At 70.1% G+C, this 23327-nt stretch overlaps 4 protein-coding genes across 4 annotated transcripts; 1 reads left to right on the forward strand and 3 right to left on the reverse strand.

Moving 5' to 3' along the window:
- Positions 1 to 4435: 4435 nt before the first annotated feature.
- Positions 4436 to 8749, reverse strand: CHLNCDRAFT_30609 (hypothetical protein). Its single transcript, XM_005849324.1, has 12 exons — positions 8292 to 8749; positions 7799 to 7944; positions 7410 to 7545; positions 7053 to 7186; positions 6706 to 6859; positions 6395 to 6474; positions 6117 to 6171; positions 5819 to 5952; positions 5537 to 5645; positions 5243 to 5326; positions 4958 to 5071; positions 4436 to 4800 (listed from the first exon to the last, which is right to left on the reverse strand). The coding sequence occupies exons 1-12, from the start codon at positions 8614 to 8616 to the stop codon at positions 4610 to 4612; spliced, it is 1662 nt and encodes a 553-aa protein (XP_005849386.1). The 5' UTR covers positions 8617 to 8749; the 3' UTR covers positions 4436 to 4609.
- Positions 8750 to 8906: 157 nt separating this feature from the next.
- CHLNCDRAFT_143873 (hypothetical protein) lies at positions 8907 to 10893 on the reverse strand (the record flags this gene model as incomplete). The annotated part of the gene is made up of 6 exons (XM_005849325.1): positions 8907 to 9066; positions 9204 to 9369; positions 9555 to 9668; positions 9804 to 10144; positions 10287 to 10633; positions 10828 to 10893. 6 exons carry the CDS (start codon positions 10891 to 10893, stop codon positions 8907 to 8909), a joined length of 1194 nt encoding a protein of 397 aa, XP_005849387.1.
- A 220-nt stretch (positions 10894 to 11113) lies between these two features.
- CHLNCDRAFT_143874 (hypothetical protein) lies at positions 11114 to 19453 on the forward strand (the record flags this gene model as incomplete). Its single annotated transcript, XM_005849130.1, has 14 exons — positions 11114 to 11703; positions 11846 to 12805; positions 12948 to 13137; positions 13249 to 13875; positions 14019 to 14813; positions 14964 to 15754; positions 15886 to 16659; positions 16821 to 16889; positions 17001 to 18053; positions 18174 to 18233; positions 18395 to 18497; positions 18628 to 18733; positions 18877 to 18999; positions 19161 to 19453. The coding sequence occupies 14 exons, from the start codon at positions 11114 to 11116 to the stop codon at positions 19451 to 19453; spliced, it is 6534 nt and encodes a 2177-aa protein (XP_005849192.1).
- Positions 19454 to 19765: 312 nt separating this feature from the next.
- On the reverse strand, positions 19766 to 23163 carry CHLNCDRAFT_143875 (hypothetical protein; the record flags this gene model as incomplete). The annotated part of the gene is made up of 8 exons (XM_005849326.1): positions 19766 to 19834; positions 19994 to 21102; positions 21268 to 21636; positions 21798 to 22059; positions 22221 to 22290; positions 22446 to 22525; positions 22696 to 22785; positions 22987 to 23163. The coding sequence occupies 8 exons, from the start codon at positions 23161 to 23163 to the stop codon at positions 19766 to 19768; spliced, it is 2226 nt and encodes a 741-aa protein (XP_005849388.1).
- Between the last annotated feature and the right edge of the window lie 164 nt (positions 23164 to 23327).

The following is a 23327-nucleotide window of genomic DNA, read 5'->3' on the forward strand; positions in this document are numbered from 1 at the left end:
TACAGGGGGCACACAAACAGGATGTGTCGGGTGTCCTCAATGCCGCCAGGGCCATCCAGGGCGGGGCAGTGCGGGCACACGCGCTGCTCGCGGGGCGTGCCAGTGCGTCGCCCCTGCTCCTCCGCCCCCCAGTGCATGCCTGTGCGCAGCTCGGTCAGGCCGCGGCGGCAGCGCCGCTCACGCACCTCCGTGACATATGGTGGGCGGCCATAGCCATCCAGGCTACAACACTCCGGGCGCACATCGCAGAAGTAGTGGCGCAGCCGGGTGTGGGCGGGCGTCTCTTGCGTCACACGCGCCAGGTGGAGCCGCAAGGTTGCCTGCTGCGCGCCGTCCGGGCTGATCTTGTCCATGTGGAGCGGCTCAAACGTCAGGCCCACAGCCCGGAGGCTGTGCGCCAGCTGGGCGGCCCAAGGCTGCCGCTGTGGCGGCACGTCTGCGCAATCTACTGCCACCGCTGCCGCTGCCTGCACGACCAGGCGCGGCATGCTGCCCTCAGGGGCGGTCACCAAGCTGTTCCACAGGCGGGCTGCCTGCCGCAGCCAGCGGGCATGGAGCGGCGGCTGGCCTGCCTCTGCCAGGATAGTGGCGGCGGGGGTGCTGCGCGGCAGCGCCAGATGGCGCCTCAGGAACCGCAGGTGCTGCAGCTCGGGCTCCGACAACGGGGTGCTGCGTCCAGCGCCGCCGCTCACAACAGGGCGTGCCGCCGCAGCCATCGCCAGCCCAGGGACCCACACTGCGCCGGCATAGGACAGCGTAGAGTCCACAAGCACGTCATAAAGGGTCAGCAGTAGCTTGGCTGCCTCCAAGCCCAGCTCCTCGCATCGCGCCTCAAACGATGCAGCGGCAAAGCGGGCCACCGCCGCGCGGGTAGCGGCAGCAGACTCCCCTAGCGGCTTGCAGCAGTGGAAGGTGATGCCCAGGTACTTGAAGTCGGGCACCGCCTCGATCTCGCTGCCGGCATAGGTGAACCGCGCCTTGCGCACGCGCCGCAGCGCCGCCTCCTCGCTGGTGGCGCCGGCGAGCAGCATGACCTTCGTCTTCTTCACGTTGACGGTGAGGCCGTTCTCGCGGCAGTAGGCCTCCAGCTCACGCAGCTGGGCTTGCAGGCCAGCTGCTGTGGTGGCCAGCAGGGCGCAGTCGTCGGCAAAGAACAGCGGGGGCGCAGGGTAGCCAGGCAGAAGCTCGGGGAGGTGGAAGCCGCCAGCCGCCGCCGCGTCCAGCATTCGGCGCTCAAAGTCGGCGATATAGAAGTCGAAGAGGATGGGGCTGAGGGGGCAGCCTTGCTTCAGGCCGATGGTGGTGTGGATGAGGCGGTGCGCGATGCCGGGCACGTTCACAGACATGGGGACCTCGGCATAGATGGCTTGCACTGCGCGCAGCCACTCGCCGCTGTAGCCCATGAGTGCCAGCTTGGCCCAGAGCGCCTCGCGTGGCACTCGGTCGTAGGCCTGCTTGAAGTCCACGAAGCAGGCCCAGAGCTTGGTGCCCCGCTGCCGGCTGCCGGGCTTGCGCAGCAGTCGGTAGCGGTCCATCAGCGTGCGCAGCGCCAGGGCCGCCTGCTCGGTGCTGCGGCCGGGGCGGAAGCCAAACTGGCCGTCGGCGTGGGTGCCCGCTGCCTCCGCATGCGCTGAGACGCGCCGCGCCAGCCCCGCAGCATAGAGCTTGGGGAACACCGGGCTGACCGCAATGCCGCGGAAGTCGGCTGGCGTGACGGGGGCTCCGCCAGGCTTGGCCAGCATCGTGATGGAGCTGCGGGCGTCAGGGCGGGAAAGGCGAGCCACGCGGCGCCAGGCGTTAGCCTCGGCGGCCCAGAGCGGGGCCATGGCTGTAATCGCTGGCTTCAGCAGCCAGGGCGGCAGGGGGCCAATCGCCGCCTTCAGCGCAGGTGTGCGCTTGGCCAGCTCCACCGCCTCCGGGGCTGTGAACGGCGCATCCATCTGGGCAAGCAGGCTGGCAATCTCATCTGTGCGTCCCTGTGGGAGCTGGGCACATTGAGGGCCGGCCCGCATAGCCTGGACAGCGGTTGCAGGGAGTTCAGCGTCCCGCGGCGCTCAGGGGTGGGGCTCTGCTGCGGGGGCAGGCGGGGGTGGGGAGGCAGCGGGGCTGGGCTGAGTGCCGGTAGGCTGGGAGCCTGCTGCCGCCAATGCCGCCAGCCCCGGGGCTGCCACGGCGGCCGCCGCGGCAGCGCCCTGGGAGGGCGCCGCCTGCGGTGCTGCCGCCGCCTCATCATGCGCGCCCCCAGGAACAATCTCACGTCCCTGTGGGAGCTGGGCACATTGAGGGCCGGCCCGCATAGCCTGGACAGCGGTTGCAGGGAGTTCAGCGTCCCGCGGCGCTTGGTCTGGGGCGGTCTGGGGGCAGAGGAGCGCAAGGAAATGCTCAAGTGCAGCATCAGGGTTCAGCAGCAGCCAGGCTGGCAGGGCATCCGCCCGGGGCCGAAAGACAGTGTGGAACCCATGGCTGTCATGCTGCTGCAGGTAGAGCTGCTCAAGGGCAGTGGCGCGCGCGCGGTTCAGTGCCACGCCTTGCTTGCCGCCGCTCGGGCCTGGCCAGGCTTTGCAGCCTTGAAGACCTTGAGCAGGCGGGGGAGATGGTACTGCTCGCTCAGATGCCGTGGGATCGCGGGCGGGCCACGGGGGTGCTGCTGGGCTCCGCTGGCTCGCTGCTGCCGAATGCCCGCGGCCCGAATGCCCGCGGCCGGAATGATGTCGAGCTGGTTCTGCCGGCTGTGCTGCCTGTGGCGCCGCCGTACGCCTGGCATCTTCACGGCTGCACCCCGGCGCGGCGCTTTGCCGATTGCGCCGCTGCTCCGCAGCCACCACCGCATCCAGCAGCCCCGCCTCCTCGTACTTTCCTGCACATGGCAACCATGCAAGAACCCGGCCGGTGGAAGCGATAGCAAGAGCGACAGCACGCAAGGGCTGCTCCCTCTGCTCTGCGCTGGCAGCAGCAGCGCCATCAGCCTGCGGCGGAAGGGGCAGCATCACTCACCAGCAGCAGCGAGTGCCAGCGTCATCTGCCCCTCAGCGGCATGCTCGTGCCACGCTCGCTGCGCCGCTTTCGATCAGGTCTCGACATGGCCAGCACAGCCCTGCCCGCCAGGCCGCTGGCTGCTGCCCCCCGTCCGCTGCATCCATGGCGGCTGCCACAGCCACGCCAGCAGCGGGACGCCCAACCACCAGGCTGCAACTGCAGCGCCTGACAGCAGCTCAGCAGCAGCCTTGACCTAGCTGCCGTGAGTAGCTGACCACCGCCACTGCCGCCGGCGCCGAACGGCAGGGGCATGGGAAGTTCTGGGTCTTGGCCGGGCACAGCTGAAGGCTCCTAGTCGGGCTCTCCGTGCTGGAGCCGCTGGCCTGGCGCTGCAGCACGCATGGCGAACTGACTGCCTACGAGCCAGGCGCCTGCTGCTTCGGTAGGCCGGCTGTCGGCAGGGCGGGCGCTAGGTGCATGGCACTCAACACCTACTTCCTTTGCTGGCGCTGTCATCTCTGTTTACTGCGCCCTGACACGCTGTGCATGCTGCTCTGCACTTCGGGCGGGACAGTGAGGCGTAATGCTGCTCTGCACACTCCAGGAGCTGCTGTGTGCCTGCCCCTCTGACTCTGGCAGCACAGGCTGGGGCGGGTACTGCAGCTCGCTCGCCGCCTCCACCGCCTCCGCCAGGGCATGCGCCTGCTTTGCTTTGCCGACATTCAGCCGCTCCCCCCGCTCGGCTTTCCGCCGGTTCCGCTGCCTCCCCTGCTGCTTCCCTTTGGCCATCACTGCTGCGGTAGCTGCTACAGCGCTCTGCCCCCGCTCCTGCCGCGGCCGCAGCAAGGTGGCCACCACTCGGCGCCTCCAGCGACCATGCGGCGCGCGTCGTGCAGCGATTTGGTGGATGCCATGGTTGGCGCAGGTGCCCAGGCGGGCCACAGGCAGCACAGGAGGCAAAGCTCGACACTGCACCATGCGGCAATCACTTTGCTGGCGAGCCTGCTCGCGCATGCTCGCCGTTGCCGCTTCCTAACCGCCCTGGGCACTAAGGAGCGCAAAATATTGTGGCGATTGGGCTGCCGTGGGCCCAGGAGGCGGGGCGGGCACCTGCCGCTCACACCCAGACCCGCCATCCCGAATTGTGGCTCCTCCGCTGCGCCGCGGCCCTGGCTGCGGTTTTCCAACTGACCTATACTGTGTTCTCCACAAATCTGTCGTGGCGTTTCGCCTTAACCGCCCGCTAAAGGGCGCACCAGAGCCCGCCGGGATGGCCGCCGCTGGCGGGTGTCGGGCGGGCGGCTCAGCGGGTGGGCGGGAGGCCTGAGTGCCTCAGACGACAGCTTACAAGTGTGAGAAGTGGTATGCGGGAGGAATGTACGAGATGTGCCCAATCCTGGGTACCAGGCCCCCTCCAGCCTGCTTTCTCCGGGACGGTGACCTGTGGTGGAGTCAGGCCTAACTAAGGAGCAATTAAACGGAATGCTGAAGAAATCGAGGAGAGGAAGCAATAGCATGCAACAGGAATGGAGAAGGTGCGGTGATGGTGGACACGAGTCCCCCGCGCTGCAGCGCGCATGGGCAAGCTGCCCGCCACCGCTGCGGCCGGCGTCAGCCAGCCGCACCCCCAAGCCTACTGCACGTTCACGCTGACGCGGTGCCACGAGTTGCAGTTGACGCCGCGCAGGTTCCAGATGGGTGCCGCCTGCTCCGGTTGCGTGTTGTAGCTCTCGTCGGTGGCCTTGGCCACCAGCTGCACGGCGCCCTTGGCGCCCTTGGGCAGCGGCACGGTCGCCTCCCACAGCGCCCACGCCCAGCCGCGCCCTGCAGGCGGCGCAGGCAGCAGCGGGCGACGGCCAATCACAGGCGCGCAGGAGGCGGATGCTGCGCGACGGAGTGGCAGGGAGCCGCTTGAGAAGAGCCGTCAGAGGCCGCCCTGCACAAACCTCCTGCCCGGCCAGCCCTGAAGCGCCGCACCCACCTCGCTTCTGCGGCACCTTGTTGAGCTCCGCGGTGTGCCAGGTGGCGCCGCCATCCGCCGACACATCCACCCGGATGATGCCCTGCCCGCCGCCGCTCCACGCATACCCCTTGACTGCGGCCGGGAAGCAGGGAGGAGAGGCACGGTCGGGTCGCATGCCGCAAATAGACCGCAAGCTGTTGGCACCATGCACTACTACTAGTACGGTACGAGACGACTCAGGAACAGGTGATTGCTGGGGTCATCCAGCCAGCCAGCCAGCCGGCCAGCCAGCCCGAGGCGCACCCGTGACCTCGTCGTCGTCGATGGCGGCGCCGCTCAGCGGCTCGCAGATGTGGGAGGTGACCGGCATGTTTTGGATGGCGGGCGCTGGGAGGCGGGGGGGGCAGGAGGCGGTGCCCTGGTGGAGCCGCCGCTGCCTTGCTCCAAACCCCTCTTCCCAAACCCTCGGGCTGCAAGACTGGCTGTCGACTGCGGAGCGCTCGCCCCCGCCGTCAGCCGCACATCCCGCTCGCCCAGCCGCACCTCACCACACCACACACGCACGGCATCGCGCCACCCCACCGCCCCTGCCCCCACCCGACTCCCAGTCCACATTGTGCCAGTCCACGCTGGGGCTGAATGCCTTGTAGTCCTTGCGCTGCCAGAAGGAGGCGCTCTCCTGGTCGGACGCCACGATCTTGCCCAGCTGCGGGAGGCCAGCGGGGGGCGGCAGCGGCGGAGCACTCGGTAACCTGGCTCGACCCCTGCCTCCCCATCCACCACACCTCTGGGGGGGGGGCACTCCACCTGCGACCTACCCACCTACCCACCAACCCTGCGCCTGCCCCCTGCCCTGCACCCCCCACCCTGTTGTCTCACCCACTTGACCGAGCGGCAGCCCGCCACCCCCGGCACCACCACCCGCACGGGGTAGCCGTGGTCGGCGGGCAGCGGGGCGCCCTTCATCTCAAAGGCCAGCAGCACGTCCCCCTGAGGGTCCATGGCTTTGTCCACTGCCGGGAGGGAAGGTGGGGGGTGGGTGGGGTGGGTGTGCTCGGGAGGTGGCGGCAAAAGTGCAGGGCTGGGAGCACTGGCAGGACAGGGAAGGGGTGCGGCGGCCACGGGGGCTGGCCGGGATGGCTGGCAGGAGGGAGCCCGACAGGCAGGAGCGGCACACCCTCCACGCTGGCGCCATAGCACTGGCTGGCCATGTCCGTGTCAAGCCCCTCAAACTGCGTGCAGGGGGTGGGTGGGGGGTGCACAGCACGGCACGGGGCAGCACGGCACAGCGTCAGCTTGTGGCTTCCTGGCCGGCCGGGGCGCAGCATGTGTGTGCGGCAGAGCAGCCGAAACACAGGGCGGCACCAGCGGAGCAGATGACGTGGCGAAGCCTGCTCTGCGAGCGCCACCCCCCACACACAGGCGCCACCAACACTCCCCCACCCTCCCACAAACCTGGATGTGCGCCACATCCGGGTTGTCGTCCTCCAGCCCCGCAGCCAGCAGCACATCACGCAGCCGCACGCCAGACCACACTGCGCACGGCGGCGGCGAGGGCGCGGGCAGCTTGGGGTGGGGTGGCCTGAAGCGGCCGCTTCTTGACCAGGCTGCGGCACACCAGCCTGCACCGCCTGCCGCATGCACACCGCCTGCCCGGCCCTCCACGCTAGCACTCCACCCGCGCTAGCACTCCACCCGGCAACCCATCCCATCAGCCGCCACCCGCCCCACGCACCCGCCCGCTGCCCCGCCAGCCGCCCGCCCACCTGCGGTGCTGATGGATCCCCCATCCCACTCCAGCCCCTTGACAGGGCGCTGCGTGAGGTTGAAGTCGTTGCGGCGGTTGCCGGTGCACTGCAGCGTGGCGGTGACCGAGTGGCGGCGGAACCGGGTCTGCAGCTCCTCCAGGCTCAGTTCCATCTGCGCCAGGCGCGGCAGGCACACAGGCACACACATGTGTGTGGGGTGCGGGGGGATATACTGTTGTGTTGTGGGGCTGAAAGGCAGGGCGGACGGGCGCGGACAGCGGACCTCTCGCCCGCATCGACGAGCCGCAGCCGCGGCTTCCAGCGCTTGCCAGCCCCACCCCCATGCGCCTGGCGGTCCCGCTCACCGTGCGCACCCCCTCCCCCTCCACCCGCAGCCGGTAGGTGGCGGCGTCCACGTGCGGCACGGGCAGGTGGTTGCGCACGTAGAAGAGCTCGTTGGGGGTGATGAGGCTGCCCACCAGCAGCTCCTTGGGCGTCTCTGCAGCCCGGGGCAGGCTGCTTGGTTGGGGCATGCGAGCGCGCGTGTGCGTGGTAGGCACGAGGAGGGGCATGCATGGCACGCGGGTGTGCCGCGTGATGGCAAGGTGGTGGCACCACCAGGCCCGAGCACTCCCGTACCAGCGCCATGCCATCCCAGGGCCCCACCCCCGCCACCACCTCAGCCCAGGCCCCCGCCCCCCTGCCCGCCACACCAGCCCCACCCGAGTTCATGGGCTTCTGGCTGCGCACGATGAGGGCGGGCAGGCGGGCGGGCTCGTTTGCGTATGGGTCGGCCACGGGGGCGGCGGCGCCGCCCTTGAGCCGCCCGATGCGATACTCCTCCAGCATGCCCTTGACCTGCGGCAGCGGTACGGCGGCGGGCACAGGAGGTGGAGCGGCGGTACAGTGCAGCATGCAGCATGCAGCCGGAAGCAAGCAAGCGCGGCGAGGGGCGACAGCAGCGCCGACTCGCCGGCCGGCGTGGGCTGTGCAGCTGCCGCCGATGCGGCCGCTTGTATGCCCCCAAACACGCGCGCGCGCGCGCGCACACACACACCCATACCAGTGCCACATGCATGCACACACACATGCATTTACTCCATTTACCCACCTGGTCGTTGTTGTGCTGCTGGTACATGGCCCAGAAGGGGTCGATGGCGCCGCCCGCGGCCAGCATGAGGCGCGCCGCGCCGCCCGGGTGCTGCTCCACAAACTTGGTCACATCGTACACGCCGTCCTTGTAGGTCACCCAGATGCCTGCACGCACGCGTTGGGGTGGGTATGATTCTTCTGGAGATGAACTGGACAAGAAAGGGAGAAAGGGGAAGCGGTGAAAAGGTTTGACAAGCAGGAGCGAGTGGGCGGCTGGGAGAGCGTGGGCTGTGCCTCCCCGCATTCCCGCCTGCCTGCGCTGCCACCCCAGCCCCTCACGCGGCGGCCCAGGGTGCGCAGCAGGGGCGAGGCAGCGATGCCGCGGATTGCCGGCTGCCGCAAGGCCGCCATCCCACGCATGCGGCGAGGCGGGAATGTGTTTGCTGGCGCGGGTCGCTGGCACCACCTGCCGCCAACCGACACGGCAGCAGGCGGGCCCACGCCAAGCCCACCTGTCTCCTTGGTGCGGTGCTTGGCCACCTCCTCCTTATCAAACTCCTTCGCCCCCTTACCGGAAGCAGCGGGCTTGTCGGCAGCGCGGCACTGCGCCGGGTCGGTGCTGCTATACAGCTGCAGCCCGACGCCGCCCGCCAGGCCCGCTGCCACCGCCGCCAGCCAGGGCGCAGCTGCGGCAGCCCCTCCGGCGCGGCCTGCGAACGGGCCGCCGGACAGGCCGCGCTGCAGCTGCCGGAGGGCCCCAGGTTGCTGCTGCGAGGGGTGGGGTGCGGCAGCCCAGCCCCGCTGCAGCAGGGCCGCCAACGCCCTTCCTGCCTTCATGATCGATCAGCCTGCGACTGCGGCGGCTAATCAGTGTCGGGGCCCTGCTGGGATAGCTGTCGTATCACGCGAGAGTGTGCGGGAGCTCAACGCCGGGCGGTCTACAAGCCCCGAGCTCCAACACGCTGGCTGGGCAGGGAAAAAGGCGCCTCGATCGATCACATATGGCCACATGTGGCGCCGCCAGCGGGCACGACAGCCGGCCGCTCATCGACCGCCGCCCATCGACCGCCTGGTTGGTGCCTTTGATGCTGCAAAATTGCAGTGTGAGATTTCAGCATAGCATTGCATCATCCTGCGGCGAACTCGGCTACATACAGCTGGCAGGACTGGGTCATGCCCGCCAGAACGTCCTGCCCCGCCGCCTTGCCCAGCCCCACCCAGCGAGAGTCGCCTCTGAAGGAGACGCCCCGCCCCAGGCCGCCCGCCGCTGCTGCCGTTTCTTCTTCCCTGCACCAGGCAGCACCAGAGCACGGAAGCACGTACTCTATGCCGGCACAGAGAGAGGGAGGCAGCGTCCAGGCCAGCAACGCAGTTGGAGGCGGGCTGGCATGCGGCGCACAGTCGGCGGCAAGCTCTTGGCGCACCCCTGCGCGTCTGCCGCCCCTGCTGCTGCTGCTCCCGACTTGAGGCCCGTGTGCGTGTTGTTGGCGGCGCGGTTGCCGCCGCCCAGGCGGCTGGCCTTGTTGCCGCCCCACTCCCCGCACAGCACTTCGTAGTCCATGCCCGCAACGTAGCACAGCCGCGGGTTGGCTGCAGGAAAGCGGGAACGGCAAGGGGAGGGGAGGGGACGAAACAGAGCATCGGCAGCCCACCCCACAACAGGCATCAAGCCAGCCGGCAGCGGCGGCGGGCCCAGGAGCGTGCCGGCCACACCTGCCGCGCCCAGTGCGTGCGGCCAGAGTTTGACCGGCATGTTTGACCGGGTCATGCCCCACCTGAGCAGAAGTGCATGCCTGTGGCCTCATACTTGAGGCAATTGGACCAGCGGTCGAGCAGCACCCACTTGCGCGGCTCCCACACCAGCACAGACCGCTCGTGCCCCGCCGCGCCTGCACCCAAGGAGGCGCAGCAGCGGAGGCGGTCGGGGGTTATGGAGCCGCCCTGGCTGGCCAGCCGCTCCTGCAGAAACAGGCTGCAGCTGCTGCTGGACAGGGACCATGCCGAGTGCCGTGCCGTGTGTGCACCTATGAGCGGCAGGCCGCCGTCGTCGGCTGCCGCGATGCAGTACAAGTGGCCGTGGTACGGGCCCGGGCACAGCTTGGCCACACGGCCGCCGCGCTTGCTGCCCCGCACATCCCATATCGACAGCTGGGGCCCCTCCGCCACCGCCACCAGCGGGCCGCCGCCCGGGCTGGCCACATGGCGGGTGGACAGCAGCTGCACGGCGGTTGGGCGGTACAGCGTGTGTATCGTCTGCACCGCCATGGGCCCGTCGAACAGCGTCACATCCTTGGCAAAGTGCCGCGCCACGGCTGCCTGCGAGGGCTGGCCGGGCGCCAGCGCCACACCCGCCCAACCAGGCTCCCTGCAGGCCGGCATGTGCACCGAGAGGGTGACGGTTGGTTGGTGGTGGGCTGGGGCTGGTTGGTGATGGGCTGGGGAGAGCCTGGCATTGCTGCGCTGGCTGCTGGCTGCGGGCTTGACCTGCAGCTACCTGCTGCACGCACCTGAGCACATCCGCTGGCTGCAGCTGGTGCACGCCGGTGATGTGCAGGCCCGGCTGCCCCTCCAGCCGCCGCGCCTGCGCCAGCAACGCTCGCCCGTAGCAGTCCACCGACGCCAGCACCGCCTGGCCGTCGCCCTGCTCGTGCAGCGCCAGGTGCTGCACCTCTGCCTGGTGCTGCAGCGCGCCCAGCGGCGCCGCCTGCACCTCTGCCCCCGCTTCTGCGATGTACACGCCGCCCTTGCCCCGCTCGCCGGCGAAGGCGCCCCCTCGCGGCACTGCCACGCTGTACACGTGCCGCCCCGAGGCCACAAACGCCTCGTACTGCGCGGCATCTGGACCTGGAAGCGCCTGAGGGCATTGAGACAGGAGAAGGAGTGAGGGGCTGGCGTGCGGATGGCAGCCAGGCACGGCAGCGGCAGCGGTGCTGCTGTGTGCCGCCGCTGGCGCCTCACCGCTACTGCAACCCGAGTGCTGTGGGCGGCCCCCGGCGACAGCAGCCGATCCCCTGGGAGCGACAGGTGGTGCCTGCACAGCCGTGAGACCTCCACATGCGCGGGTGGAGGCGGCTCCATCACCGTGCGCCGCTTCTTGGCTACTGGTTCGGCCATGCAGCCGCTGTGTATAGATAACGGGTGATGCAAATCACCAATGCACTGCTGCAATCGCGCAGCGAGGCTGCAATAACCAGAGTGCAGTACGGTGCTGTCCCTCTTGCAAGTTTTGTCTTTACTGCGCCGCGGGCGCTATCACTCGTGCCCTCACACATGGAAGCTCACCAGGCAGCAATGGCTGCACTACCACCTGTCGCAAGCTGAGCGGCGCACCCTAATGGCCGTGCTGGCGCTGGCCGAGGCGTTTGTGCGCGGCAGCGAGGCCGAGAGCCTCGGTGCCGCGCCGCAGCTGGCAGCCGCCCTCGCCAAGGCTGCCGCAAGCGCAGGCAAGGAGAACAGCTCCGCCAGGGAGACGCTGCAGGCCGCCCAGCAATGCTTCAAGGCCGCACAGCAGCGCCTGGCGCAGGCACAGGGCGACGGGGATGACCGCAGGAGCCTGGCGCAGCTGGTGGCAGTGGGTCGGGCCAGCCTGGCGGCGGTGGCGGCACTCACACCCGCCGGCAACACCCAGCAGCTGGCAGGCTTGCGCTACAACTTTGCACGGCGCCTGGTGTCCTGCAAGGCCTTTGCCGACGCCCAGACAGAGGCCTGGCTGCTGTTCCAGCAGCTGGGCAAGCAGGCGGCGGCGGCGGGTGGTGGCAGCAGGCGGGCAGCGGCCTCCGCCGCAGCTGCCGACGAGGCAGCCAACATGATGGTGGGCACTGCGCTCACGCTGGTGCTGTGCTGCGTGGAGGGCAAGCTGTTTGACGACGCCCAGGCGATGCAGGGCCTGCTGCAGGCGGCAGACATCCTGCCGACCTGGCTCAGGTGCGGGCACCGGCCGTGTGCCGCTGGCCACATCGCGTGCAGTGATCCCGGCGGCATTTGGTGCTTTAAACACTCCGTCTAGCACTATTACTGCTCTTTGCATAAATGATTAGCAATGCCTACCTGCCCTGCTGACGTGCAGCGAGCTGAAGCGCGAGGAGGCGGCCAGGCACGGCGAGGCCGCTCACAAGTATCTATACAAGGCGGCGGTGATGCTTCTGGAGCGGCAGGCCTGGCAGCCGCTGGCGGGAGTGTGCAGCAGCCTGCTGGCTGCGTCTGGCGACGATGCCACGGCGCAGCAGCGGGCTGTGCAGGCGGTGGGCAAGCTGGCGGGGCACATGCCTGAGGAGGCGGCGGCGACTGCTCTGGCCGCGCTGGCGGCACGAACCGGCAGCCTGGCGCTCGGCAGCGGTGCGGCCCTGGGCCTGCTCGGCCTGCTGTGCTCCGCAGTGCAGCACGCGTCGAGCACCGCAGCCTGCCAGCAGCTGCAGCAGGCGGCACTGAGCTGCACAGCCACCGCAGCAGCCGAAGGCGGCAGCCAGCAGCTGCTGCAGACCGCCGCCCTGCTGCTCCCAGCTCTGGTGGTGCAGGCGCCTGGCAGCGGGGCTGGAGCTGCAGACTGGCTGGAGCCTGTTGCTTCGGTTGTGCAGGTCGTCACCAGCGCTATTGAGCAGCTGGAGGGTCAGCTGGCGGCAGCGCGGCCGCAACCGTTGGGCAGCCAGCAAGTCCAGGTGGCGCTGTTGGAGGCGGCTTTTCTGCCGGCCAACGCGCTGCGGCGAGTGCTGGCCGCCCACCTGGCAGCAGGCGACAAGGCCAAGGGCGCAAGCGGGAGCAGCCCGGGCGTGGGGCAGCTGCTGGGTGGCGCTGCAGCTGTGGCGGCAGCAGCGTCCACGCTGGAGCTCCTCTGCGGCATGGTGTGGCTGTCCAGCAGGCAGGACAGCCTGGATGGCAGCCAGGACCATGCCGCAGCAGTGGGGCTAGTCACCGCAGCGCGCCTGCGGGCAGCCTGCCTGAGCAGCAGAGGCGACCCTGCAGAGCTGGTCAGCAGCCGAGCAGTGCGCTGGCTGCTGGGGTGGGACTTACAGGCCTACTGTGCTGGCAGGTGTGCAGATGCTCGGCCGCCCCGACCTGCATGCGCTGACGCACTCAGCCTGCTGCCCTGCTTTGCCTTGCGCTGGTTGCTGTTTTGCCCCCGGCTCTTCTTGCCGCCAGATTTTGCGCCCCTGGTGCCCTGTCTGCTGCAGCGCGGGGCTGCCGCCTGCTGTCTGCGCCGTGGAGCCCCAGGAGCTCTCCTGGCTGGCCTCTGCCTTGTTCAACGTTGGCGTGGACCTGCATGGAAGCCAGCAGTACGCGGCCGGCGCATCAGCGATGCATGCCGCGCTGGCAGCAGCAGCGGTGGGGCTGCGGCGGCTAGCAGGAGGCGCCGCAGATCAGGTGGGCCGCTTCTCGCGTGGCACCGGCCACGACTGCCAGCCTTGAGACGAGTCCTCCCCTAGCCACTCTTGCCAACTTGCGATGCACGAAACGCCATGCATGTGCTTGCAGGATGCCCCCGCTTGGCTGGCCGACTTTTGTCGCAAAGTCTGTGCACTGGCGGATGCCCAGCAACGTGCCAGCGACGCCCAGCGCGCGCTCAGCAGCCTTGCGCACTGCACGGCGCTCCTGCTGCAGCTGGGCTTTGCGTCGCCCTCCGCCTGGCAGCCGCTGGTCCAGGCGTTTGTGCGGGTGCAGGCTGACCAGCCGGCTTCCGATGAGCAGCAGCAGCATGCGGCGCCAGCTGCTGTGCCCCCCAGCAGGCGCGGCAGGGCGGCAGCCAGCAAGAAAAGCGCCACTGCCGCTGCGCCAGATGCCAGCAGCCTCAGCCAGCCGGCTGCCAGCAACCTGCTGCTTGTGGAGGGCTTGCTGCTGCGCGAGGCAGAGCTGCCACGTGGCAGCATAGCAGCTGTGGTCGAGGTGGAGCTGCACTGCTGGGCGGCAGCACAAGCAGACGGCATGGGGGCGGCAGGCTGCCGCCACACGGTGCAGCGCTTGCTGCAAGCAGTCTTCCCGGCAGAGCAGCGGCCTGTGGAGCATGCGGCGGCGCTGCTGGCGCTGCACCAGCTGGGCATGCCAGCTGAAGATGGGCGGGTCGGGAGTTGGCTGCTGGAGCGGGCTGTGCAGGCGGTGAACAAGGTGGGCAGGATGGGATGCTGCCTGCGCGTTCTGCGTCTGTGTGCCAGTCGGTTTGCTGCTCTCCCCCACGTTGTTGCGCTCTCCCATGACAGAGGTTCAGCTCCACACATTTGGCACTGCCCCTTTGTGTTGCCATTGCGCAGGTGCCCGGCGCACCGGCAGCCGCCGTGCTGGCCAGGGCCCGCTGCCTGCTGGCTGTGGACTCTGCCCGCCAGCTGGCAGCCCAGGCGCTGCTAGAGCAGCAGCAGGAGCGGCAGCGCACGCATGTGGCGGCCTCCACCAGCGCAGCCGGCAGCAGGGAGCAGGATGCTGCGGCGGTGGTGCAGCTGGCTGGTGGGCAGCCGGACGGGCCTGCTTGGCGGCGGGTGGAGCAGCAGGCGCAGCAGACGCTGGAAGCCCTGCAGGCAGCCGGCGAGGGCGCATCAGACGACCAGACACGGGCAGCTTTCCAGGAGCTTTCCTACCTGCTGAGCTTGCACGGCAGCCAGGGCGCAGCCGGAAAGCTACATCAGCTGCTGCCGGGCGTGCAGCCAGTCGACGAATTGCTGGCTGGCTGCCTGTTCCCGGCCGCAGCTGCCGGCACCGCTGCCGACCTGCAGCGGCAGGCAGAGGCAGCGGCGCTCGAAGGCGGGCGCTGCAGCGGCGCGGCGGTGCGTCGTGCAGTGCTGCACTGCCAGGCCGCAGAGGCGTTTGGGGCGGCTGGGGACATGGTGCCTTCCCTGTACCATGCCTCTGAGGGGCATCGCCTGCTGGCTACACTCTTCCACGAGGATTCGGCGCCAGCAGGATGCAGCCCACCCAGCAGCGACGCGCCGCCGCTCGGCTGGTGGCGCCTGGCGGCAGCATACCTGGGCAGCCTGCTGCAGCTGGGGCAGCTGTTTGAGGCCGCGGGGCTGGCTGACGAGGCGCTGCATGCTCTGCGCGAGGGGCAGCGGCTGGTGAGTGGCGCAGAGGCGACCTGCATCAGCATTGGCATCTCGGGGTTGGCCAGCCGGTGCTGCACATCAGGTTACATGTCGGCGCCACCGGTGCCTGCATGTATTCTCACCTTCTGCTCAATCAACCCCTCGTGGTCGCCATGCCTGCAGGCTGCGGCGTCTGGGGCTCGGCCCGTGGCAGCCGTGTTTGCTGCCAGGCTGGCTGACATGCTGTGCAAGCTGGGGCAGCCGGAGGCAGCAGAGCATGCGGCCAGCGCTGCCGAGCAGGGGCTGGCGGGGATGGCAATCGCCCCTTCTCTGCCGCTCGACTACTGCCGAGCCACGGTGCAGCTGGTCAGGGCGCAGCTGGATATTGCATCGGGCAGCGGCGGCGGTGGCATCAGCAAGGCTGCCCTGCTCAGGTGCCAGGCGGCGGTGAGCAGCTGCGAGGAGCTGGCATGTGCAGCGGCGGTGGCGGCAGGGGGCAGCAAGCACCATCCGGCACTTGGCTGGTGCAATGCCCTTCGCTCTGCCGCGCTGCTGACAGCTGCAGAGGCAGCGTTGCAGCAGGATGGCACCGCTGCTGCACTTGAGCACGCCACCGCCGCTGCGGCGGCCTCTGCGGATGGCGGCTGCATGTGCAGCGCCGTACGGTACCAGCAGGCCGCTGCGCTGCTGTTCGTGGGCCAGCATTCCGCGCCGCAGGCAGAGGCCGAGCAGCAGCCGGCAGTCTGGGGCTTGGGGCGGGACTGCTGCGCAGCCGCCGATGAGGTGCCCGTTGCGCCCAAGGGCAGGTCCAGGGAGGCACCCGCCAAGCCGGCTGCCGGCCGGGGACGGAGCAAGGCGGCCGCGCCAGCAGGAGATGCGGGGACCAGCGACGCAGCAGCGAGCCGCTCAGCCACGGCCTCCCGTGCCGTGCCGCAGCACCAGCAGCGGCTGTGGCAGGCTCTGGAGCTCAGCAAGTCCCTGCCGTGCATGCACAGGTGAGCCATGCGCGACAAGCCTTGGATGTGCCCTCATCAGCGGACATGTCATGCCCATGGCTACCTGCATTGCTCAAGTCTATCCTTGCGCTTTGCGCCTGGCGCTGCAGGTCGGCAGCGGTGCTGCTGGCGGAGGCGTGTGGCAAGGCCGGCCACCTGCACCTGGCGGCCTGGCTGCTGCACTCCTCCCTGGGCTCGGCCATGCGCCTGCAGTACCAGCTGGTACTGCACAGCCGCCGGCAGCAGCTGCTGCAGCGGCAGCGCAGGGGGGCTGGCACCGCCGACCTATCCGCCCAGGCAGAGGAGCTGGAGCGACTAGAGTCGGACGTGCTACAGCCTGAGCTTGACTGGCAGCTGGTGCTGCAGCTGGCAGGGTGCAGCACGGCAGCAGCAGCTCGGCAGCAGCCAGCGCCTGCGCCTGCAGGAAGAGGCAGGAAGGCGGCGCCAGCACCGGCTGCCGACGCTTCAGCCAGCGACGCCGGAGCAGCACTGGCCGCCCTGGACCAGCAGGCACGGCAGCAGCTCCTGGCATGGCAGGCGGTCCTGCCGGCTGGCACAGTCGCTTGCAGCATCAGCGTGCTTTCGGGCTCCGGTGGCGGCAGCCTCCTCATCTCCCGCCTGGCACCAGCCGGCAGCGGCACGGCGGGCGACTGCTTGCCTCCGCTGCTGGTGGCGCTGCCGGTGCAACAGCTCAGCGCCAGCCTGTCCCAGCACCCCATCCGGGCGCTCAGAATGGACGATGAGCCCGGGGCAGGCAGCGCTGCTGTGAGCAGCGTGCAGAGCGTGGTGGAGGAGATGGCGGCGGTGCTGCAGGAGAGCGGGCGCAGCATGCGGGAGATGAGCACAGAGACGCGGGAGCAGCAGCGGGAGTGGTGGCGCGCGCGGTGAGCACGCGCGCAGCTGGTGACCTGCTGAGACGAGCAGGACGGCGGCTGCCGGCCTCCCGAAGGCTGCCGGGGTGTCAGCGATGATGAGGCGTGCTTGTGGCCGGCCGGCTGACCTGTGCTGCGGTGCCTTGCCTTGTGCCTCTACCTCTCCACTGCAGGCTGTCACTGGATGACCGGCTGGCGGCGCTGGTGAAGCACCTGGACTCATCCTGGCTGGGGCCCTGGAGGTGGGTGGGTCGATGGGAGGGCTGCCTGCTGAATGACCAACTCGCGTGCATCCTGCCCAGCTGTGGCAACTGCACCCATCCGCCCACCTGCGCCTGTTGTTTTGCGTGCAGGAGCCTGCTGCTGGGCGACTCTTCAGATGGTGACGCAGCCGCGGGCGCCGGCCAGGCTGCGGCGCAGCACCTGCTGGTGCTGCTGGAAGCTCAAGGGCAGCCCGCCTCGCGGCAGCAGGCCGGCGTGCTGCGGCATGCGGCGGCGGTATTGGCCCGGCACGCCGGCAGCGGCGGAATGACGCCCGGCGAGCGGCGGCAGGCGGCGCACCAGCTGTGCCACGCCGCGGGGCTTGCATGCGGGCAGGAGCAGCAGCAGGAACTGGCGGCGCTGCTGGCAGCGCCGGGTCCTCGCCCCGCCAGCCCAGCAGCAGCCGCTGATCAGGCGGGCGATGCAGACGTGCCTGATGCGGGACCGCCGCCGCCCGCGGCTGCCGGCAAGGCCAGGAGGGCAGCAGGCAGGTCGGTTAAATTTGCCGACCAGCTGGACCCAGCAGCAGAGCAGCAGGAGGAGGCAGCAGCGGTGGAGCCCGAGCCCACACCGGCGCCAGCACGGGACGGCAGGGCCCGCACGCCGGCCGCAGCCAGGGGCAGGAGAGGCGCGGCAGCCGCTGCCGAGGAGCCTGCTGAGGGCGGCGGGGGCGATGCCTCGCCTGTGGCAACGCTGGCAGCTGCAGGCAGCGGTGTGGCAGATGCAGAGGAGCCTCCCCAGACTGTGGCTCGAGGAGGCCTGTGCCGTGTGTTTGATGGGCTGAGCCTCGACGACCAGCCAGCAGCCCCCAGCACGGCGGCAGCAGCCGCGGCAGCGGGCACCGCGACGACGGCACGCAGCGGCAAGCACCGCTCCCGCCTGCGCATGATGCAGGCCGCCACCCCGGGGCCCGGCACCGCCCGCAAGCCGCGGGCTGTGGCAGGGGCGGCGGCAGCGGCGGCCACGGCGCCCCGCCCGGCACGGGAGCTGCCGCTGACGGCAGCCAAGACGGCGCCCCCCCATGCTGCGCGCCCCGGCGAGAGCGCGGGCACTGCTGCTGCTGCTGCCGGGCCGGTACTGCTGGTACTGGATGGCGCGCTGCAGGCGCTGCCCTGGGAGAGCGCCGCCGGCCTGCTGCATCAGCGGTGAGTGGCGGCGGGCAGGCTTGCTTGCCTGCGGCTTTGGCTGAAGCGCGCCAGCCTGCCATGGTTGCCAGTGGTGGCAGGCGATGAGGATGCTGGCCCTGTACCGCCTCGCCCGTGCAGGATGTACCGCATGCCCAGCCTGGCCTGCGCCGCCGCCTCCGCCCGGCGCGCCGACACCAGGTGTGTGGGGTGGAACAAAGGGACTCTCGTGCTACGTTGTGAGCGGCCTGCCCTGACTCTGCTGTGCTGGCCCTGGTATGCATCCGTGCGATGCCCCTCACCCGCCGTGCCCGCCTTCCTTACACCTTTCCTCACAGCCCACCCCCTCCCGCCTCCTGCAGCGTCGACCTGGGCTCCACCTTCTACGCCCTCAACCCCAGCGGAGACCTGGAGGCCACGCAGGCAGCCTTCCAGCACTGGTTTGCCGGCATGCGCGGCTGGGAGGTGGGCGGTCGCTGGGCGCCGGCCTGCCGCTGCCTGGCCTGCTCCTGCGCCAGGCATTGAGCGGTTGGCGGGAAGGAGAGACGGCTGCTGTGGAGTGAGCGCTGCTCTGTTCGCTGGCGGGTGCGTGCAGGGCAAGGCAGGGTGCGCCCCGAGCGCCGCGGAGCTGGCGGCGGCGCTGCAGAGCCGGCGCTTCTTCCTGTACTGCGGCCACGGCGGCGGCGAGCAGTACATCTCAGGTGCGGCGAGCGGCAGGCGGCTGCGTGCCCGCCCGCCTCCCCGGCCCTGTGCCAGCCTGCGTGCCCCAGGGCCCAGCCCTCGCGCCGGTGTGGCTCACCTGCCCTCGGTGGCCCCCCGCCTCCCGCCCTTCTCTCGCCTGCAGCCGCCAAGCTGCGCAGCCTGGAGCGCTGCTCCGCGGCGCTGCTCATGGGCTGCAGCAGCGGCAGGCTGCGCGCGCAGCAGCACTACGAGCCCATCGGCGCCGTGCTGGCCTACCTGCTGGCGGGTGGGTTTTCAGGGGCATGTGCAAGGCCGGCATGTCGCGATGGGTGGCGGAGCCTGTGTGGGCCGCCGCCAGGGAAAACAGCCCTCCTGCATGCACATCACCTGAACCCCCCCGCCCCCCGGGCTCACTCCCCACCTGCATGCGCATGCCTGGCTGTGCAGGCTGCCCCGCCGCCGTGGCCAACCTGTGGGATGTGACCGACAAGGACATCGACCGCTTCAGCCAGGCGCTGCTCACAGCCTGGATCAGCGGGGCCAGCGGCGGCAGCGGCGGCGGCAGCAGCGGCGGCGACAGCGGCGTCGACAGCGGCAGCAGCAGCGATGGGAACAGCGGCAGCGACATGTGCGCCGCGGTGGCGGCCAGCCGGGCGGCCTGCAAGCTGCCGCACCTGGTGGGCGCGGCGCCCGTCTGCTACGGCATCCCCTCCCGCCTCTTCTTTGAGGCGCCTGCCTGATCGCTGGTATCATGCATTGCTCTTGGGGCTGTGTAGATACCTTGCTGAACCCCCTCTGCAAAGCCCCGGCGCTGTCCCTCTTGCCCTGACCGCGGCCTGGCATGCTACCCTGGCGTGCCAGAGGTAAGGCAGGATGGTAGAGGCAGGACATGTTGCATTTACATCAGCCAAAGCCACAGCAAACATGCGGCAGGGGCAAGGGCACGTTGGGGGCAAGCTGCTGCCGCTGAAGTTGGCGCATGGCCCGGAGCTGCTGTGCTGCGGCACTGCGGGAGGGGAGTATTTGACTGCCTGGCGGCTCTCTATCTCTATCTAGCGTGTGGGGGCGCGCCGCACTGGGCTGGCGGTGGGGCTGAGCAGCCGCTCCTCCAGTCCCTGCAGCTGCGCCACCACCAGCGGGGGCTGTCGGGCTGTGCAGGCACGGAGCGGCAAGCTGCGGCAGCGCCGCCGCAACCCACTGCAGCCGCTCAGCAGGTCTGCCCGCCTGGCTCAGTCACCCGCCCGGGCGGCAGCTGGCGCCGGCGCTGGCTCCCCACTAACCTGCGCTGACACAGTGAGGGTGCTGCGCAGGAGGTCAGCTGACTCCTGCTTGGCTGCAGCAGCATCCAGCAGCAGCCCCGCCAGCAGCTCACGCAGCCGCCGCTCGGGGCCGGCAGCGGCAGCAGGCGAGCTGCGGCCGTCGTCGCCGCCTCCCAGCTCCAGCGCCGCCGCTGCAGATGCTGCCGGAGCCTCCAGCAGCTGCTGGCGCACCTGCTGCCTAATGGCGGCCAGCTGCTGAGCGGCGGCAGCCAGGCGCGACAGAACCTCGGACGCGCTCCCAGCATGCATCGCCTCGCTGCCGTTCACGCTGCAGCTTCCCAGCAGCTGCTTCAGCGCCCCGGCTGCCTCTAGGACCGACTCCAGCTGCTCAGACGCCGGCTGCCCTGCTGCTACCACCCCTGCTGCCTTGGGCGTGATGCCGTTGCTGGGTGCGGCCAGCTGCGCCGCCGCCAGCTGCTCTCGCAGGCGGGCAATCTCGGCATCCCGCTCCTGAAGCAGCTGCTGCTGCTGCTGCTCCTGCGGCGGCGCGGACGCCTGCTGCCCCTCCTGCTGCTGCGCCTGCTGCGCCGCGGCCAGCTGCTTGCGCAGAGTCTTGACCTCCTTCGCCAGAAGCTTCAAGTCGTCCCGAGACTTGGCGCCAGCGGCCTCCTTGTCCGCAGCAGCAGCCGCCGCGGCCGCCTGCGCCTCACCCAGCTGCGCCTGCAGGCTGCTGCACTGCGACTCCAGAACCGCCAGCAGCTGCTGCCGCTCCTCGTCCCGGCCCTGCGCCGCCGCCGCCTGCTGCGCCGCCACCGCCGCCAGCTCAGCTTGGGCCGACGCCAGCTGGCGCTGCGCCTCCTGCGCCTGCTGCTGGAAGCCATCCCGCTCCGCCTGAAGCGCCGCCAGCTGCTGCTGTGCCTCCTGCTCCCTGCTGCTCGCCTCCTGGGCTACCTGCTGCTGCTGCTGCTGCTGCTCCAGCAGCTCATCCCGCTGAGCCTCCAAATCGGCCAGCTGCTGCTTCAGGGCCGCCGCCCTCCTCCTGCGCCTCCTCCTGCAGCTGCTGCAGCTCCTGCAGCTGCTGCAGCTCCGCCGCCAGCTGGGCAATGGCCTGCTGGTCACCAGCGATGGTCCTCACGGCATCTGCACAGCGGGCAGGCAAGCGCTGTCACTGAGGCGACCTCGACTGCCGCCAAACATCAGGTGAGCTGAGCAGAGGCGCAAGCAGCAGGCCGAGATGAAACCACACACAGCCCTGGCTGCTCACGCACAGCCGTGGCATTGCCTTGACGCCTCACCCTGCAGGTCAGCCTGCGCCGCCGCCAGCTGCTCCCTGAGCTGGCGTGCCGCCGCCTTGGCCGCGCCCCGCTGCTGCACCGGCAGGGCCAGCCGCAGCTGGCCTGCGCCGCCCAGGGCCCCGGCCCCCGCGCTAGCCGGCAGCTGGGCGGCCTGCTGCCGGGAGCTGCCGCTGTCAGACTGGCTGTCGCTGCGGGCATGAAGCGACAGCGACTGGTGCAGCTGGCCCGGCGGCGCCGGCTGCTGGTGATGCTGCCTGCCAGCGGGGCTGCTGCCTGCGGCGGCTGCGGAGATGGCCGCGGTGGCGGCGGCGGCGGCGGCTGCCAGGCTGCTGGCACTGGATTCGCCATACAGCTCAGAGGCCTCGCTGCCTGCTCAGCACGGCATGGCGGCAACACATGGCACGCGTAAGCCAGCCAGCCCGCATGGCTTTCGGGGAACATGCGAGCAACGCAGTGCCAACTCTCTCCTCCTACTACACACGACACAGCAACCAGGGACACTGCCCCGGCACAGCCAGCATACCACGCACCCGACCAGCTGGGGGCGTAGCTGTGCATGGGGCTCAGCTGGGTGCTGCTGCCGGGCCCCAGGAAGCCCGCCGCAGGCGCAGCCGCCGCGGCCGCCGTGCCCAGGCTGCCGGCAGGGCTCCCCAGCAGGGAGGCGCCGCCGCTGGCGCCGGCGCCGCCTGCGGCGGAGCCCGGGGACGCGCGTGGCGCCGCCGCCGCCCGCGGGCGCATGCGTGCCGCGGCGTCCAGCTCACAAAAGTGAAACATCATGACACTGTTGGCTATCTGCGGGCAGAAGCAGGTGGGGGGGCAGGTGGGGGGTCAAGCACACAAGCAGGAGACACGCGACAGCTGTCCGGCAGCCCTTGCTGCCACATGGAATGCTCCACAACCCGCCATCCATCACGTTGCTGCCCCCTCCCTCCCAGGCACCCCACCCGACTCACCAGGGGCGACTCTGTCAGGCGCCACAGCCACTGCTCCAGCTCCCACCGCCGCTGCTCAATGAGCTCCGGCCTGCAGCACGCGCAAAGGCCATGGCAGACGGGGCGCTCGCGGTCGGCCTTCTGCGGCATGCATGATGAGCGGCAGGCAGGCAGGCAGGCAGGCACGCACGCAGAGCCAGGGCGTCAGTAAAGCATTCCTGGGTGCACAGGCAGAGCCGAGCTCACTTGCGGTTGACGCCAGCCAGGCTGCGGCGGGGCGGCGGGTCCAGGTCGCGGAGCGCGGCGGGGCCCAGCTCCTCACGCAGCTGCAGGCAGGCGGGGCGGGAGGTCAGGACCAGCCCAGCCCCTCCAGGAGGCGGCTTTGCCCGCTGGCACCCTAGGCATCATAGGTAGCGGCACGGCAAACACACACAGGATCCGCAGTGGCGGTGCAGTGCACTGTACTGCCGGGGCCTCCCCCACGCGGCTGCCTCACCCTGCGGTGCAGCGTGACAAAGGAGCTGAAGCGGCGGCCCACGCTGCGCTTGCGTGGCTCGCCCTGCGGAGGCAGTACCGTCACCTCCACCTGCAGCCCGGGCAGCAGAGCAGGGGGTACACCATGTGTGCCAAGCATGCACAACATGCACGGTCCTGTGGCAAGCTAGCCAGCAATAAACAACGGTCCAAGGGGCAAACGGGGCGGCGCCCTGGTTTGACTGCCGCCGCGGCTGCTCCCGCCGGTTGCTGATGGTGATCCGTAGCACAGGTGCAGCGCGTGCTGACTCACCTGGTAAAACACCGCGGTGTCGCCATCCGGCAGCTGCGCCTGGCTCCAGCTGGGCACCCGCAGCGTATAGCGCCAGCCAGGAGTGGTGCCCGGCGGCCCGCCAGCGCCGCCGCCACCGCCCCGGGCTGCACTGCTGCTACCAGGCGCGTCCGTGCTGCGACGCCTGGCGCTGCTCATGCCTGGCCTCTCGGAAGCGTTCGCAAGCGTGGGTGTGTGGGCAGGAGCTGGGTTGGGTCAGCTCACTACCTTGGTGCGCCCATCGCTGCCAGCCACAGGGCGTGGTCGGTGGCTGTGCCACTCTCCGGTCAGGCCCCCGGCCCAGTGATCGGCCCTGCCCACGC

The sequence above is a fragment of the Chlorella variabilis genome, assembly GCF_000147415.1.
Source record: "Chlorella variabilis unplaced genomic scaffold CHLNCscaffold_6, whole genome shotgun sequence".
Lineage (NCBI taxonomy): Eukaryota > Viridiplantae > Chlorophyta > Trebouxiophyceae > Chlorellales > Chlorellaceae > Chlorella > Chlorella variabilis.